The sequence below is a fragment of the Rana temporaria genome, chromosome 12 (assembly GCF_905171775.1).
Source record: "Rana temporaria chromosome 12, aRanTem1.1, whole genome shotgun sequence".
Lineage (NCBI taxonomy): Eukaryota > Metazoa > Chordata > Amphibia > Anura > Ranidae > Rana > Rana temporaria.
The window spans coordinates 952,409-965,459 of NC_053500.1; the positions used below are offsets into that span (position 1 = coordinate 952,409).

At 51.7% G+C, this 13,051-nt stretch overlaps 1 protein-coding gene across 1 annotated transcript; it reads left to right on the forward strand.

Annotated features, from left to right (window-relative positions):
- Positions 1 to 6: 6 nt before the first annotated feature.
- CRLF3 (cytokine receptor like factor 3) lies at positions 7 to 3,139 on the forward strand (the record flags this gene model as incomplete). The annotated part of the gene is made up of 4 exons (XM_040330143.1): positions 7 to 284; positions 562 to 674; positions 1,935 to 2,693; positions 2,998 to 3,139. Coding segments are annotated over 3 exons (648 nt in total), but the record flags the coding sequence as incomplete, so codon positions are not given.
- Between the last annotated feature and the right edge of the window lie 9,912 nt (positions 3,140 to 13,051).

Below are 13,051 nucleotides of genomic sequence, written 5' to 3' on the forward strand. Positions count from 1 at the left end.
GTCTGTCATCTCTCTGTTCTCGGGGGGAACCTTGCAGTGTCGGGGATCCGGGGTTTGATTGCTTCTGTCTGTCCTCTCTCGGTTCTCGGGGGGAACCTTGCAGTGTCGGGGATCCGGGGTTTGATTGCTTCTGTCTGCCCTCTCTCGGCAGAGTGGAATCCGGGATTGGAGGGTTACAGCCTCAGCAGCCGCAGGAACATCGCCCTCCGGAATGACGGTCCCTGCCAGTCCGTCCTTTACTCCAAAAGTGCCACCTACTTCCCGGGACAGACCCTGACCTTCAGGTGAGAGCAAGTTCCTGGCATTGCCAGAGGGGGGCGCTGCACATACTGGGGGTGGGGGAAGGGTTCTGTATGGTGGGGATGTGATGGGATTGGCTGGTGAAATTCTCCCAGGGCTTCTTATAAACGGGCGTTCCTTTATGGAGGACCGGGCCCAAATGATTGCTGGTACCCCAATGGACCCCGCCTTGGTGTGGAGGGGGTTGTGAATGGGGCCCCTTTGCCGGCTCTCAGGGTGGAGTGTCTGGACTACTCCTTCAGTATGGTGTATGTCCTGCAGGGTGGAGACCACCGGACAGCCGGATATGAGGGACAGTATTGGAGTTTGTGTGGAGAAGAAGGACGGATGCGATTCGCTGCAGAGAGACAAGGCCGTGTGTGTCAGTCCGAGCGGTAAGTGTGCTCCCCTCCCCCACCCCCCTTTCTTATCCAAATGTTACTGCTTTTTATTAGAAAACTCCTACCGACACCTGACCTAGCGCCACGTTCTCCTCATACCCCCCCCCCCCCCACAAGAGCCTGACCTAGTGCCACGTTCTCATTCCCCCATCCCCAACAAGAGCCTGACATAGTGCCACGTTGTCCTCATACCCCCCCCCCCCAACAAGAGCCTGACATAGTGCCACGTTCTCCTCATACCCCCCCCCCCCAACAAGAGCCTGACATAGTGCCACGTTGTCCTCATACCCCCCCCCCCAAACAAGAGCCTGACATAGTGCCACGTTCTCCTCATACCCCCCCCCCCCCAACAAGAGCCTGACATAGTGCCACGTTGTCCTCATACCCCCCCCCCCCAACAAGAGCCTGACATAGTGCCACGTTGTCCTCATACCCCCCCCCCCCCCCCAACAAGATCCTGACATAGTGCCACGTTGTCCTCATACCCCCCCCACCCCCCCAACAAGAGCCTGACCTAGCGCCACGTTCTCCTAATACCCCCCCCACAAGAGTCTGACCCAGTACCACGTACTCCTTACACTTCCCCCCCCCCCCACCAACGAGAGTCTGACCCAGTACCACGTTCTCCTCACCCCCCCCCCCCCCCAAACCAAGAGCCTGACCTAGTGCCACGTTCTCCTCGTACCCCCCCCCCTTTTCCACAAGAGTCAAACCTAGTGCCACGTTCTCCTCGTATCCCACAACGAGAGCCTGACCTAACGCCACATTCTCCTCGTACCCCCCCCCCCCACAAGAGCCTGACCTAACGCCACATTCTCCTCGTACCCCCCCCCCCCACAAGAGCCTGACCTAACGCCACATTCTCCTCGTACCCCCCCCCCCCCCCCCACAAGAGCCTGACCTAACGCCACATTCTCCTCGTACCTCCCCCTTCCACAAGAGCCTGACCTAGCGCCACGTTCTCCTCGTATCCCACAACGAGAGCCTGACCTAACGCCACGTTCTCCTCGTACCTCCCCCTTCCACAAGAGCCTGACTTAGTGCCACGTTCTCCTCGTACCCCCCCCCCCCCCCCCCCACAAGAGCCTGACCTAACGCCACGTTCTCCTCGTACCTCCCCCTTCCACAAGAGCCTGACTTAGTGCCACGTTCTCCTCGTACCCCCCCCCCCCCCCCCGGACGAGAGCCTGGCATAATGCTGTGTATCCACCACCCCCAAACAAGGGCCTGACCTATCCTTGTGTCTCCTCCTAGGTGCTGTGTATGTGAATGGGAAGGAGATGACCAATCAGCTGCCTCCAGTCTCCCCCGGTTCCACCATCACATTCGACATGGAGGTTGTGAGTTTGGGGCCCACCAACAACAACGAGGGCCCGCACCACCGGCGCAGGGTGACTATAAGCTCTGGAAACCGGGAAGTGGTGTTCGATTGGCTGCTGGAGCAGTCATGTGGCACTCTGTATTTTGGATGTTCCTTTGTACACCCCAGCTGGAAGGTTCTGGTGTTTTAGCCGGCTGATGTGGGGGTCTTATCCTGAGAATGGTGGGAGGAGTCATATTTGCGCTTTTTGGGTGGAGACACTCCTGGCTGTATTTTCTTTATTCCGGTTGGTTTAGTCCCGGCTCTGCTGCACTGAAAGGTTTTCTAGAATGTTCTATGGCATTCACTGTGATCGGCACTTCCCACCTCCTGAAAGCACAGGGTGAGGTGTATTTAACCCCCGGGGGTCATAGATCCGGACTGCCCCCAGCTGTGGTAATCCCGAGGTAACTGTGAATTAACCCCTTTAATGCTTTTCTCAAACACTCCATGGCCCCGCCCCCATTCTGATCTCCCCAGTCATGGTGATTGGCTGGAAAGCAGTAGAGCCCAGTGATTTGGCCTATAAACCAGGAGCACAGTGGGCGGAGAGAATGCAAAATACCCCCCCCAGGGGCTCTTCCATGTCCAAATACACAAAATACCCCCCCCAGGGGCTCTTCCATGTCCAAATACACAAAATACCCCCTCAGGTGCTCTTCCATGTCCAAATACCCAAAATACCCCCCCAGGGGCCCTTCCATGTCCAAATACCCAAAATACCCCCCCAGGGGCTCTTCCATGTCCAAATACCCCCCCCCCCCCCCCAGGGGCTCTTCCATGTCCAAATACCCCCCCCCCCCCAGGGGCTCTTCCATGTCCAAATACACAAAATACCCCCTCAGGGGCTCTTCCATGTCCAAATACCCCCCCCCCCCCCAGGGGCTCTTCCATGTCCAAATACACAAAATACCCCCTCAGGGGCTCTTCCATGTCCAAATACCCCCCCCCCCCCAGGGGCTCTTCCATGTCCAAATACACAAAATACCCCCCCAGGGGCCCTTCCATGTCCAAATACACAAAATACCCCCTCAGGGGCTCTTCCATGTCCAAATACACAAAATACCCCCCCCAGGGGCTCTTCCATGTCCAAATACCCCCAGAGAGTGTTCCATGTCCAGATTTCTCGAGCTTGGGGCGATCGATCGGAGTGAGCAATCTTTCTTTGGCTCAGAGAGATTTCTCAGGATTGAAGGTGGAGATTTCTCGGGATCGAGGCGAGCGATCGGAGGGGAAATTTGTCTGGATCGGTGTGATCTCAGCAGAGTATGGTTGTAGGAAGACACGAGTCTCTAGGAGGGGAGATTTCTCGACATGAGTCTTTCCCTGTATCCTGTGTATTGGACAGGCTGTAGGAAGATCGGAGGGGGGATGGCTTGGGGGGGGGGGGGGGGAGATTTCTCAGGCTCAGAGGGGAGATTTTTTGTGATCGGTGCGGGTGATCGGGGGGGGGATTTCTCGACACGAGTCTCTCCCCATATTCTGTGTGTTGGACAGGCTGTAGGAAGATCGGAGGGGAGATTTCCTGTGATCGGTGGGGGGGGGATTTCTCTCGCTGTGTATTGGACAGGCTGTAGGAAAATCGGAGGGGAGATTTCCTGTGATCGGCGGGGGGGGGGAGATTTCCTGTGATCGGCGGGGGGGGGGGGTATTTCTCTCGCTGTGTATTGGACAGGCTGTAGGAAGATCGGAGGGGAGATTTCCTGTGATCGGGGGGGGCATTTCTCTCGCTGTGTATTGGACAGGCTGTAGGAAGATCGGAGGGGAGATTTCCTGTGATCGGGGGGGGCATTTCTCTCGCTGTGTATTGGACAGGCTGTAGGCGCTCACCTTGGACTCAGGTGAAGAGCAGGATGGGCGGGGCCTCGTTATTTCACGCCTCTGGACGGGAAGACCGATCCTTACCTCTGTGAATGGATTGTCTGTAGCCGATCTCGGCGTTCTCCTCCCCCTTCCAATGGATAGAAGAGCCGTCTAGAGAACATAGAGGGCTGGCAGCACCGATGGGCCACCTTTACCTCCAGTATTACAAGCTCTCAGGGCGCACCCTTGTGGTCACTCAGCAGACTGCAGCTCGGGGTGTTTTCTCGCTGTTACTAGAATAATATCGATTGTATTTTTATAACTATTTTTGAAGAGAGGCGACCGCTTTATTTTATTACTTTTTATATTTTTGGTGTTATTTTCCATCTTGTGTCCCCCTGATCTCCTCTGTACACGGCCTCCCCTCCCCCACCTGTGATTAATATTTATCAGCTCCGGCCATACAAAGCAGACGATCGATTTCTCTGCAAACATTTCAGATCGGCTGATAAGAGGTACATGTATGGTGTATACGGGGGAACGCTGTACTCTGATTGGACAGTTCTGGTGCCTTATACTGTAATGTTTTATATTGCTGTCTGTTGGGAGTTCCGTGTTCAGCCGAGGCTTCCTCCTCCTCATCGGAATAAAACGTTTAACATTTCTTACAACGCCTGAAGTGTATTTTATATTTATGATATTTAATGTAATTACCAACACTGTGGATCCAATTCCTTATCCAGATAGCAAGCTGAGCTGGTACCCATTGAGTGATAAGAAGGAGGGGTCCCATGTACCCATTAACTGATAAGGGGGGGGGGGGCACTCTGGATAGAAGGGGGTCCCACGTACCCATTGAGTGATAAGAAGGGGGGGGGGTCATTCTGGAAAGGAGGGGTCCCATGTACCCATTGACTGATAAGGGGGGGTCACTCAGGATAGAAGGGGGTCTCATGTACCCATTAACTGATAAGGGGGGGGTCACTCTGGATAGAAGGGGGTCCCACGTACCCATTAACTGATAAGGGGGGGTCACTCTGGATAGAAGGGGGTCCCACGTACCCATTGAGTGATAAGAAGGGAGGGGCCCCATGTACCCATTGACTGATGAAAGCAAGGGATCATTCTTGGATGGAGAAGTCCCATGTGCCAGGGGGTCACTCTGGAAAGGAAGGGTCCCATGTACCCATTGATGGTTGAGTGCAAGGGGTCATTCTGGGATGGAGAAGTCCCATGTGCCCGGGGGGGCTCACTCTGGGTAGGAGGGGCCCCATGTACCCATTGACTGATGAAAGCAAGGGATCATTCTTGGATGGAGAAGTCCCATGTGCTGGGGGGACGGTGACTCTGGAAATGAGGGGTCCCATGTACCCATTGAGAGATGAGAGCAAGGGGTCTTTCTGAGACAGAGATGTCCCATGTGCCAGGGGGTCACTCTGGAAAGGAAGGGTGAGAGCAGGGGGCTCATTCTGGGATGGAGAAGTCCCATGTGCTGGGTACCCATTGACTGGTGAGAGCGCGGGGGGGTCACTCTGGATAGAAGGGATCCTATGTACCTGGTATCCATTGACAGATAAGAGCGGGGGGATGGGTCACTCAGGAAAGGAGGGGTCCCATGAATGATGAGGCAAAGGATGCAGAAGTGAGAGGAACGCCAGGAGATCAGAGGGGGGGGGGAGCAAGAGGGGAAAAGGAATAGCCCCTACGCCTAAAGGGGCACTCCACCTGTGTGTACCCCAAGAGTTCTACTCGGAGAACTACGAAGGTTCCTATTTCTGGCAGTAGAGACAGAACTTCATACATCAAGCCTTGGCTGGTCTCCAGCCCCAGGAGCTGAGAGTTGGGCTTCGAAGGCTCCTACTGCAGAAGTAGATGAAGGGTGGGGGGGGTTCTGGTGACCTTACACCGGGGGCCCCCCATGGAGGTGCTGAGTGTAGGCACACAGAAAACATGTATGTCCACCGCGCCGCTTTATGGATATGAGTGTTCCAGCCCCTCCCCTAGGAGATCTCCGCGCGCCTCTATGGAGATCCAGGACATAAGTTGAGTTTTCTGTAACCAATCATAAGGAAAGTGCGTATATACGGTCTACCCCCAGCAGCGGAGCGATCGAACCTGTTCTGCCACAGATTAGGGTCGCAATCAGTACAGGTTGGAGGAGCAGACAGCGCAGCAGAACCGCCCAAGGTGAGAACACCTACCTATCTAGTAATTTTCTGCTAAGGTAGGTGTCACTGGTGGATATACAGGCGGTAGAGACCCCTCTAAAAAATGCCTTCTAAGTGGAACAGTTCCAACACACAGCTGGAGGAGCTCTGCAGCGCATTTTTGCATCTCAACACCCCCAAAACTTTTGGGCCCCGATACATTTTTTGCAGTGTATTACAATGCACACTGAAGATGGAGTATAATAACCCCCCCAGTTCTGGTGTCAGCGGATACAATACTAATACTAACCCCCAGCACTGGTGTCAGCGGATCTAATAAGAACCCCCAGCACTGGTGTCAGCGGATCTAATAAGAACCCCCAGCACTGGTGTCAGCGGATCTAATAAGAACCCCCAGCACTGGTGTCAGCGGATACAATAAGAACCCCCAGCACTGGTGTCAGCAGATACAATACTAACCCCCCAGCACTGGTGTCAGCGGATACAATAAGAACCGCCAGCACTGGTGTCAGCAGATACAATACTAACCCCCCAGCACTGGTGTCAGCAGATACAATACTAACCCCCCAGCACTGGTGTCAGCAGATACAATACTAACCCCCCAGCACTGGTGTCAGCAGATACAATACTAACCCCCCAGCACTGGTGTCAGCGGATCTAATAAGAACCCCCAGCACTGGTGTCAGCGGATCTAATAAGAACCCCCAGCACTGGTGTCAGCGGATACAATACTAACCCCCCAGCACTGGTGTCAGCAGATACAATACTAACCCCCCAGCACTGGTGTCAGCAGATACAATACTAACCCCCCAGCACTGGTGTCAGCAGATACAATACTAACCCCCCAGCACTGGTGTCAGCGGATGCAATACTAACCCCCCAGCACTGGTGTCAGCAGATACAATACTGACCCCCCAGCACTGGTGTCAGCGGATGCAATACTAACCCCCCAGCACTGGTGTCAGCGGATGCAATACTAACCCCCCAGCACTGGTGTCAGCGGATGCAATACTAACCCCCCAGCACTGGTGTCAGCAGATACAATACTAACCCCCCAGCACTGGTGTCAGCAGATACAATACTAACCCCCCAGCACTGGTGTCAGCAGATACAATACTAACCCCCCAGCACTGGTGTCAGCGGATGCAATACTAACCCCCCAGCACTGGTGTCAGCAGATACAATACTAACCCCCCAGCACTGGTGTCAGCAGATACAATACTAACCCCCCAGCACTGGTGTCAGCAGATACAATACTAACCCCCCAGCACTGGTGTCAGCAGATACAATACTAACCCCCCAGCACTGGTGTCAGCAGATACAATACTAACCCCCCAGCACTGGTGTCAGCAGATACAATACTGACCCCCCAGCACTGGTGTCAGCGGATGCAATACTAACCCCCCAGCACTGGTGTCAGCAGATACAATACTGACCCCCCAGCACTGGTGTCAGCAGATACAATACTAACCCCCCAGCACTGGTGTCAGCAGATACAATACTAACCCCCCAGCACTGGTGTCAGCAGATACAATACTAACCCCCCAGCACTGGTGTCAGCAGATACAATACTAACCCCCCAGCACTGGTGTCAGCGGATGCAATACTAACCCCCCAGCACTGGTGTCAGCGGATACAATACTAACCCCCCAGCACTGGTGTCAGTTGATACAATAATCACTGGCAGTGAAATGTAACCCTCCTGAATTGTAGTCAATGAAACTAAACCTCTACCCCCCATTGGTGATCACTTACCCCTCACAGGCTCCTCTCCCCAGGCCAGGATTTTGCTTATACTGTGGGCAGAGATAAGTCACACTCAGTGCTGGAACACAGATTCTGCACCCAACACCCTGCTGCTACTCCTCTTTCTCTATGGTGCCCAATACCCCACGGGCCACACACAGAGGGCCAGTGAGTCACACATTGGGCAACAGGGATGTATAGCCCCGCTATAGCCACTGAATTCCATATTGCAGGAACCACCCCCCCCCCCCCCGTCACAGTGGAACTGACCCCCCCCCCATGGTTGTGACCATGCGGCAGCGACGCAACAAAGCCTTGTGTACAGATCCATGGGGCGGTGCTGATGAGGGTCAGACCACCAGGAGGTACCAGGTCACTAGAAAGGCAGGCAGACTGGACCAGAGATTGGAGCTTCAAGCTGTGCAGGAAGAGCGGGGAAGGAAGAGCAATACACACCCCCAGCAGAAGATGGCAGCACTGAGGTCCTCAGCATTAACCCTTTCCATGGAAAAAAAACAGCAGGAAATTAGAAAGGTGTCCAATGGTAAAAATAGTGAGATACCTCCCAACCCCCCCATACTCGGTCTTTAGGGTCAGGGGCCACACACAAGGACCTGGAAACCTCCCTGCACCTCACTTACCTATGCAGAGGACAAAAGGTCATTTTCAGGTCCAGCAGGGACCAGGTACACCCTCCAGGGGGTGATAGGTAGAGAACGAGTGTGCGCAATTTTAAAGCGCGGCATGTTGGGTATCTATTTACATTATACACAAACATTGGGCTAACTTTACCGTTCTGTCATTTTTTTTTTTTTATTCATAAAACTCCCCCCTCCCCAAAAAAAAGGCATTTTAAAAATTGCGCAAATACTGTGCGAGATAAAAAGAAAGTTGCAATGACCGCCATTTTATTCCCTAGGGCAGGGATAAGCAATTAGCAGACCTCCAGCTGTTGCAGAACTACAACCCCCATGAGGCATAGCAAGACTCTGACAGCCACAAGCATGACACCCAGAGGCCGAGGCACGATGGCATTTGTAGTTTTGCAACAGCTGGCGGTCTGCTAATTGCACATCCCTGCCCTAGGGCAGTGTTTCCCAACTCCAGTCCTCAAGGCACACCAACAGGTCATGTTTTCAGGCTTTCCATTATTTTGCACAGGTGATTTGATCAGTTTCACTGCCTGAGGCTGGGGTCACACTACTACACTACTTTCATCCTACTTTGCTCTGCTACATCGGTCCTACATCCATCCTACTTTCATGAACAGGATACTACTTTGGTCCGACTTCAATGATATTCAATGGGCCTGAAGTAGGATCAATGTAGGACCAAAAGTAGTACAGGGAGCATTTTCAAAGTCGGACCGACTTGTGTAGGACGCTACAAGACGCTCTCATAGGGAAACATTGAACACAGAGCAAAGTAGGATGAAAGTAGTGTAGTAGTGTGAACCCAGCCTTAGTAATTACCACAGCCGTTTCATCTGAGGGAAATCCTGAAAACATGACCTGTTGGTGTGCCTTGAGGACTGGAGTTGGGAAACACTGCCCTAGGGTGTCTGCTAAAAAAAAAAACAGTATATAATGTTTGGGAGTTCTGAGTAATTTTCTATAAAAAAAAATGATTTGTTACATGTAGGGGAGAAGTGCCAGAATTGGCCTGGTATGGAAGGGGTTAAACTCCAAACTGCCACTCTGACCGGGTGATGGGCCCATCCTAGGGTTAGTCGGTAACATGCGGTCACACCACACACCGGTAGAGACAGAGATATCAGATACAGTAGCACTTTATTCTTTTAGTTTGGAATAAAAGCAGCAGAGACTTCTTCAGCACTTTTCAAAAACCGGGTTTAATAATGAAAAGGGTCAAAATGGTGCAAATAAAATATTTACAGAAAAAGGTTACAAGGAAAACAAGCAATAAAAAGCAGTTGGAAATGAAGGTTTACAATGTTGCGGTGTCAGAAGATTTCAGCCAATGAGTATGGCGGTGACGCGTCTCTCATAACAGGTCTTTAGGTACTTGGTGGTACAAAGAGCTGCCAAACAGTCCTGGCATTGCCCTCATCTCTGGTATCTAAGGGGTGTTGGCAGAGGCCCTCCGACCAATTAAGGGCCTGAGGAGGGTTGCTGGGATGTCACCATGTTTATGACCAAGAAACCGTTCTCAATTGGTATTCATATCTCTGAAGAACGTTTACAGCCCGGCATAAAATGGCTATAAATGGGTTGGGTGTCGGATGCCCAGTTGGCCTAGGGGAGGAATTGGGCCGGTTCTGCTTCCGGTCCTCCTAGGTTACAGATGTCTGGGCTCAAAACGCTACAAACTAACTGAGGGAGGTAAATACAGAGGAACCTCCGTTTACAAGCAACTTAAAATTCTGAGCGTTGTCTCGCGAAACGAGCAGAACTCAAGCCAATGGGGTGTTCAGTACCGGGTCATTTGGCCTGAGGCGCCGGGCGTCAGTTTAGAAATGCTCAGTTCCCGGGTGTTTCCGAGGCTCTCCGGCGCCCCCCCCCCCCCCCACCTCTAGCCACATTATCGTTTCCATTGACTTCTGTGGGGAAACTGGCTTTGGATTATGAGATTTCTCTGGGAACGGATCATGCTCGTTATCCGCGGTTCCTCTGTACGTCCGTATCCTGCCTGTGCCGTCTTGATTTTAGAAGTTATGGAATATACTGGGATGATGGATTCTACCGAGAGACAGATATGTGTATTCTATGGATTACAACTGGGGTATTTATGACCCAATGACTATTAAAACGCTTGTCACTTAGGCAGGCAATTTCCACAGATTTATGGGCTCCAAGATGTGTATTGAGAGATAAAAGATATCCGCCTAAGGGTTGTGGATTGAATGAACTGGGAGGAAAAGGTCACCGTACTATGTCTTTTCATGACAAATGTTCTAGACTCACCAGGGCAGAGGTGGCTCTTTAATTAGGCGGTCACCTAAGGCCTCGCACTCACAGGGGTCTCACAGCCACCTAACGTACCCAATGTATTACCCCAGTTTTGAGGGACAGAGGTCCTTAACGCTGCTGTAATCAGGGAGGGGGCCGCCAGCGTCCCTAACAACCAGTGAATATCGGTGACACCACCCCTTTTTTACGTCAATGACCCAACATGCCCTCAGTCAATGACGTCACAAGGGAGCAGGTGACATCACCGGGTGGCCCCTGCCCCTTAGTTATTAAAGAGCAGGATCTGGGGGATGCCTTGTTCCAGATTGCGATAAGCCCCCTGGTCCTTGAATTATTTCTCCCCATCATGGGCGCCAGTGGGGCCCCCCAGGTCAAGTTTTGCCTTACAAAGCCTAGAGCTGCCTCTGCACCCGGGACAGAGGCTTTTATAGGGGATTGAATGCTCGCCTCTTGCTTACTGCCTATGGGCCCTGGCTTTTGAGGGAGCTACAAGCATTTAGGAAGATTTTCTGTTATGTAAAAAGACATTACAAAGGCCATGATGGTCTCTACCAGTGTGGGACTCCTAGCGGCACCTATCCGGGGCCCCGGCCATAATGTGTTTATTGTAATTAGGTCTGCCATTGTCTGAAGGAGTTCTGTGTCTGTACTTCTAATGTGGATGGTAGTTTGTGAGCTGGGAGACAAGTCTGACCTCAGAGTCACCTAGGCGGGTTAAATGACTAGTTAATTAGCTCATGTCAAGTTATGTTTCTGGTTACAGTTTGTATTGTTGGGGTAATATGATCAGACCTCCTCCGTCACCACGATACCAGGAGTGACTTCTGGGTATTGCTGCTCTGGCGCTGTGACTGGCCGGAGCAGCGATGACATCACTCCCGCACATGCGTGCGGGTGCCGCCACTAACGGCATGATCGCCATTAGAAGCGGCTTGCTCAGTGCGCCTGCGCCACAGACATCGGTGACGGTATTTTCCTGCTGCTGCAGAGATTCTTACCAGATATTTTAATTCACATGTACCCCTTGAGGGGGGAGGGATTGTTATTTTGGATACCAACCACAATACACACACAATTACCAAAAGTATTGGGACACCTGCCTTGATATCGAGGGACATTGCTCCAAATTAGGGACAGTCCCTCAAAATCAGGGACAGTTGGGAGCTGTTATGCCATTTGGCAGCTACTATATTCTACATTGAAGACAAGATAGTGGATCCTGAAGAAGCTCTTTCTGGGCGAAATGCGTTGATCTACCCATCTTCTTCCATGAATAAAGTTGTATATGTACCTCTCTGATTGGATGGTATCTGTTAAGCGTGTGATGATTTTAACCACTTAACGCCCGCCACACGACTATTTACGTCCGCAAAATGTCACGGACAGGCAGATGGGCGTATATATACACGTCCTTGCCTTTCCGTGGGTCGGGGGTCCGATTGGGACCCCCTCCGCTGCGTGCAGCTTACCTCGGGGAGCGATCTGGGACGAGGGCACGGCTATTCGTTTATAGCCGCTCCGTCGCGATCGCTCCCTGGAGCTGAAGAACGGGGAGAGCCGTATGTAAACACGGCTTCCCCGTGCTTCACTGTGGCGGCGTATCGATCGCGTCATCCTCTTTATAGGGAGAGACACGATCGATGACGTCAGTCCTACAGCCACACCCCCCTACAGTTGTAAACACACACTAGGTCAGTGATGGCGAACCTTGGCACCCCAGATGTTTTGGAACTACATTTCCCATGATGCTCTTGCACTCTCCAGTGTAGTGAAGCATCATGGGAAATGTAGTTCCAAAACATCTGGGGTGCCAAGGTTCGCCATCACTGCACTAGGTGAACCCTAACTCCTACAGCGCCCCCCTGTGGATAACTCCCAAACTGCAACTGTCATTTTCACAATAAACAATGCAATTTAAATGCATTTTTTGCTGTGAAAATGACAATGGTCCCAAAAATGTGTCAAAATTGTCCGATGTGTCCGCCATAATGTCACAGTCACGAAAAAAAAACGCTGATCGCCGCCATTAGTAGTAAAAAAAAAAAAAAAATTAATAAAAATGCAATAAAAATATCCCCTATTTTGTAAACGCTATAAATTTTGCGCAAACCAATCGATAAACGCTTATTGCGATTTTTTTTTACCAGAAATAGGTAGAAGAATACGTATCGGCCTAAACTGAGGAAAAAAATGTTATGTTTTTGGGGGATATTTATTATAGTAAAAAATATTGCATTTTTTTTCAAAATTGTCGCTCTACTTTTGTTTATAGCGCAAAAAATAAAAACCGCAGAGGTGATCAAATACCACCAAAAGAAAGCTCTATTTGTGGGGAAAAAAAAGACGCCAATTTTGTTTGGGAGC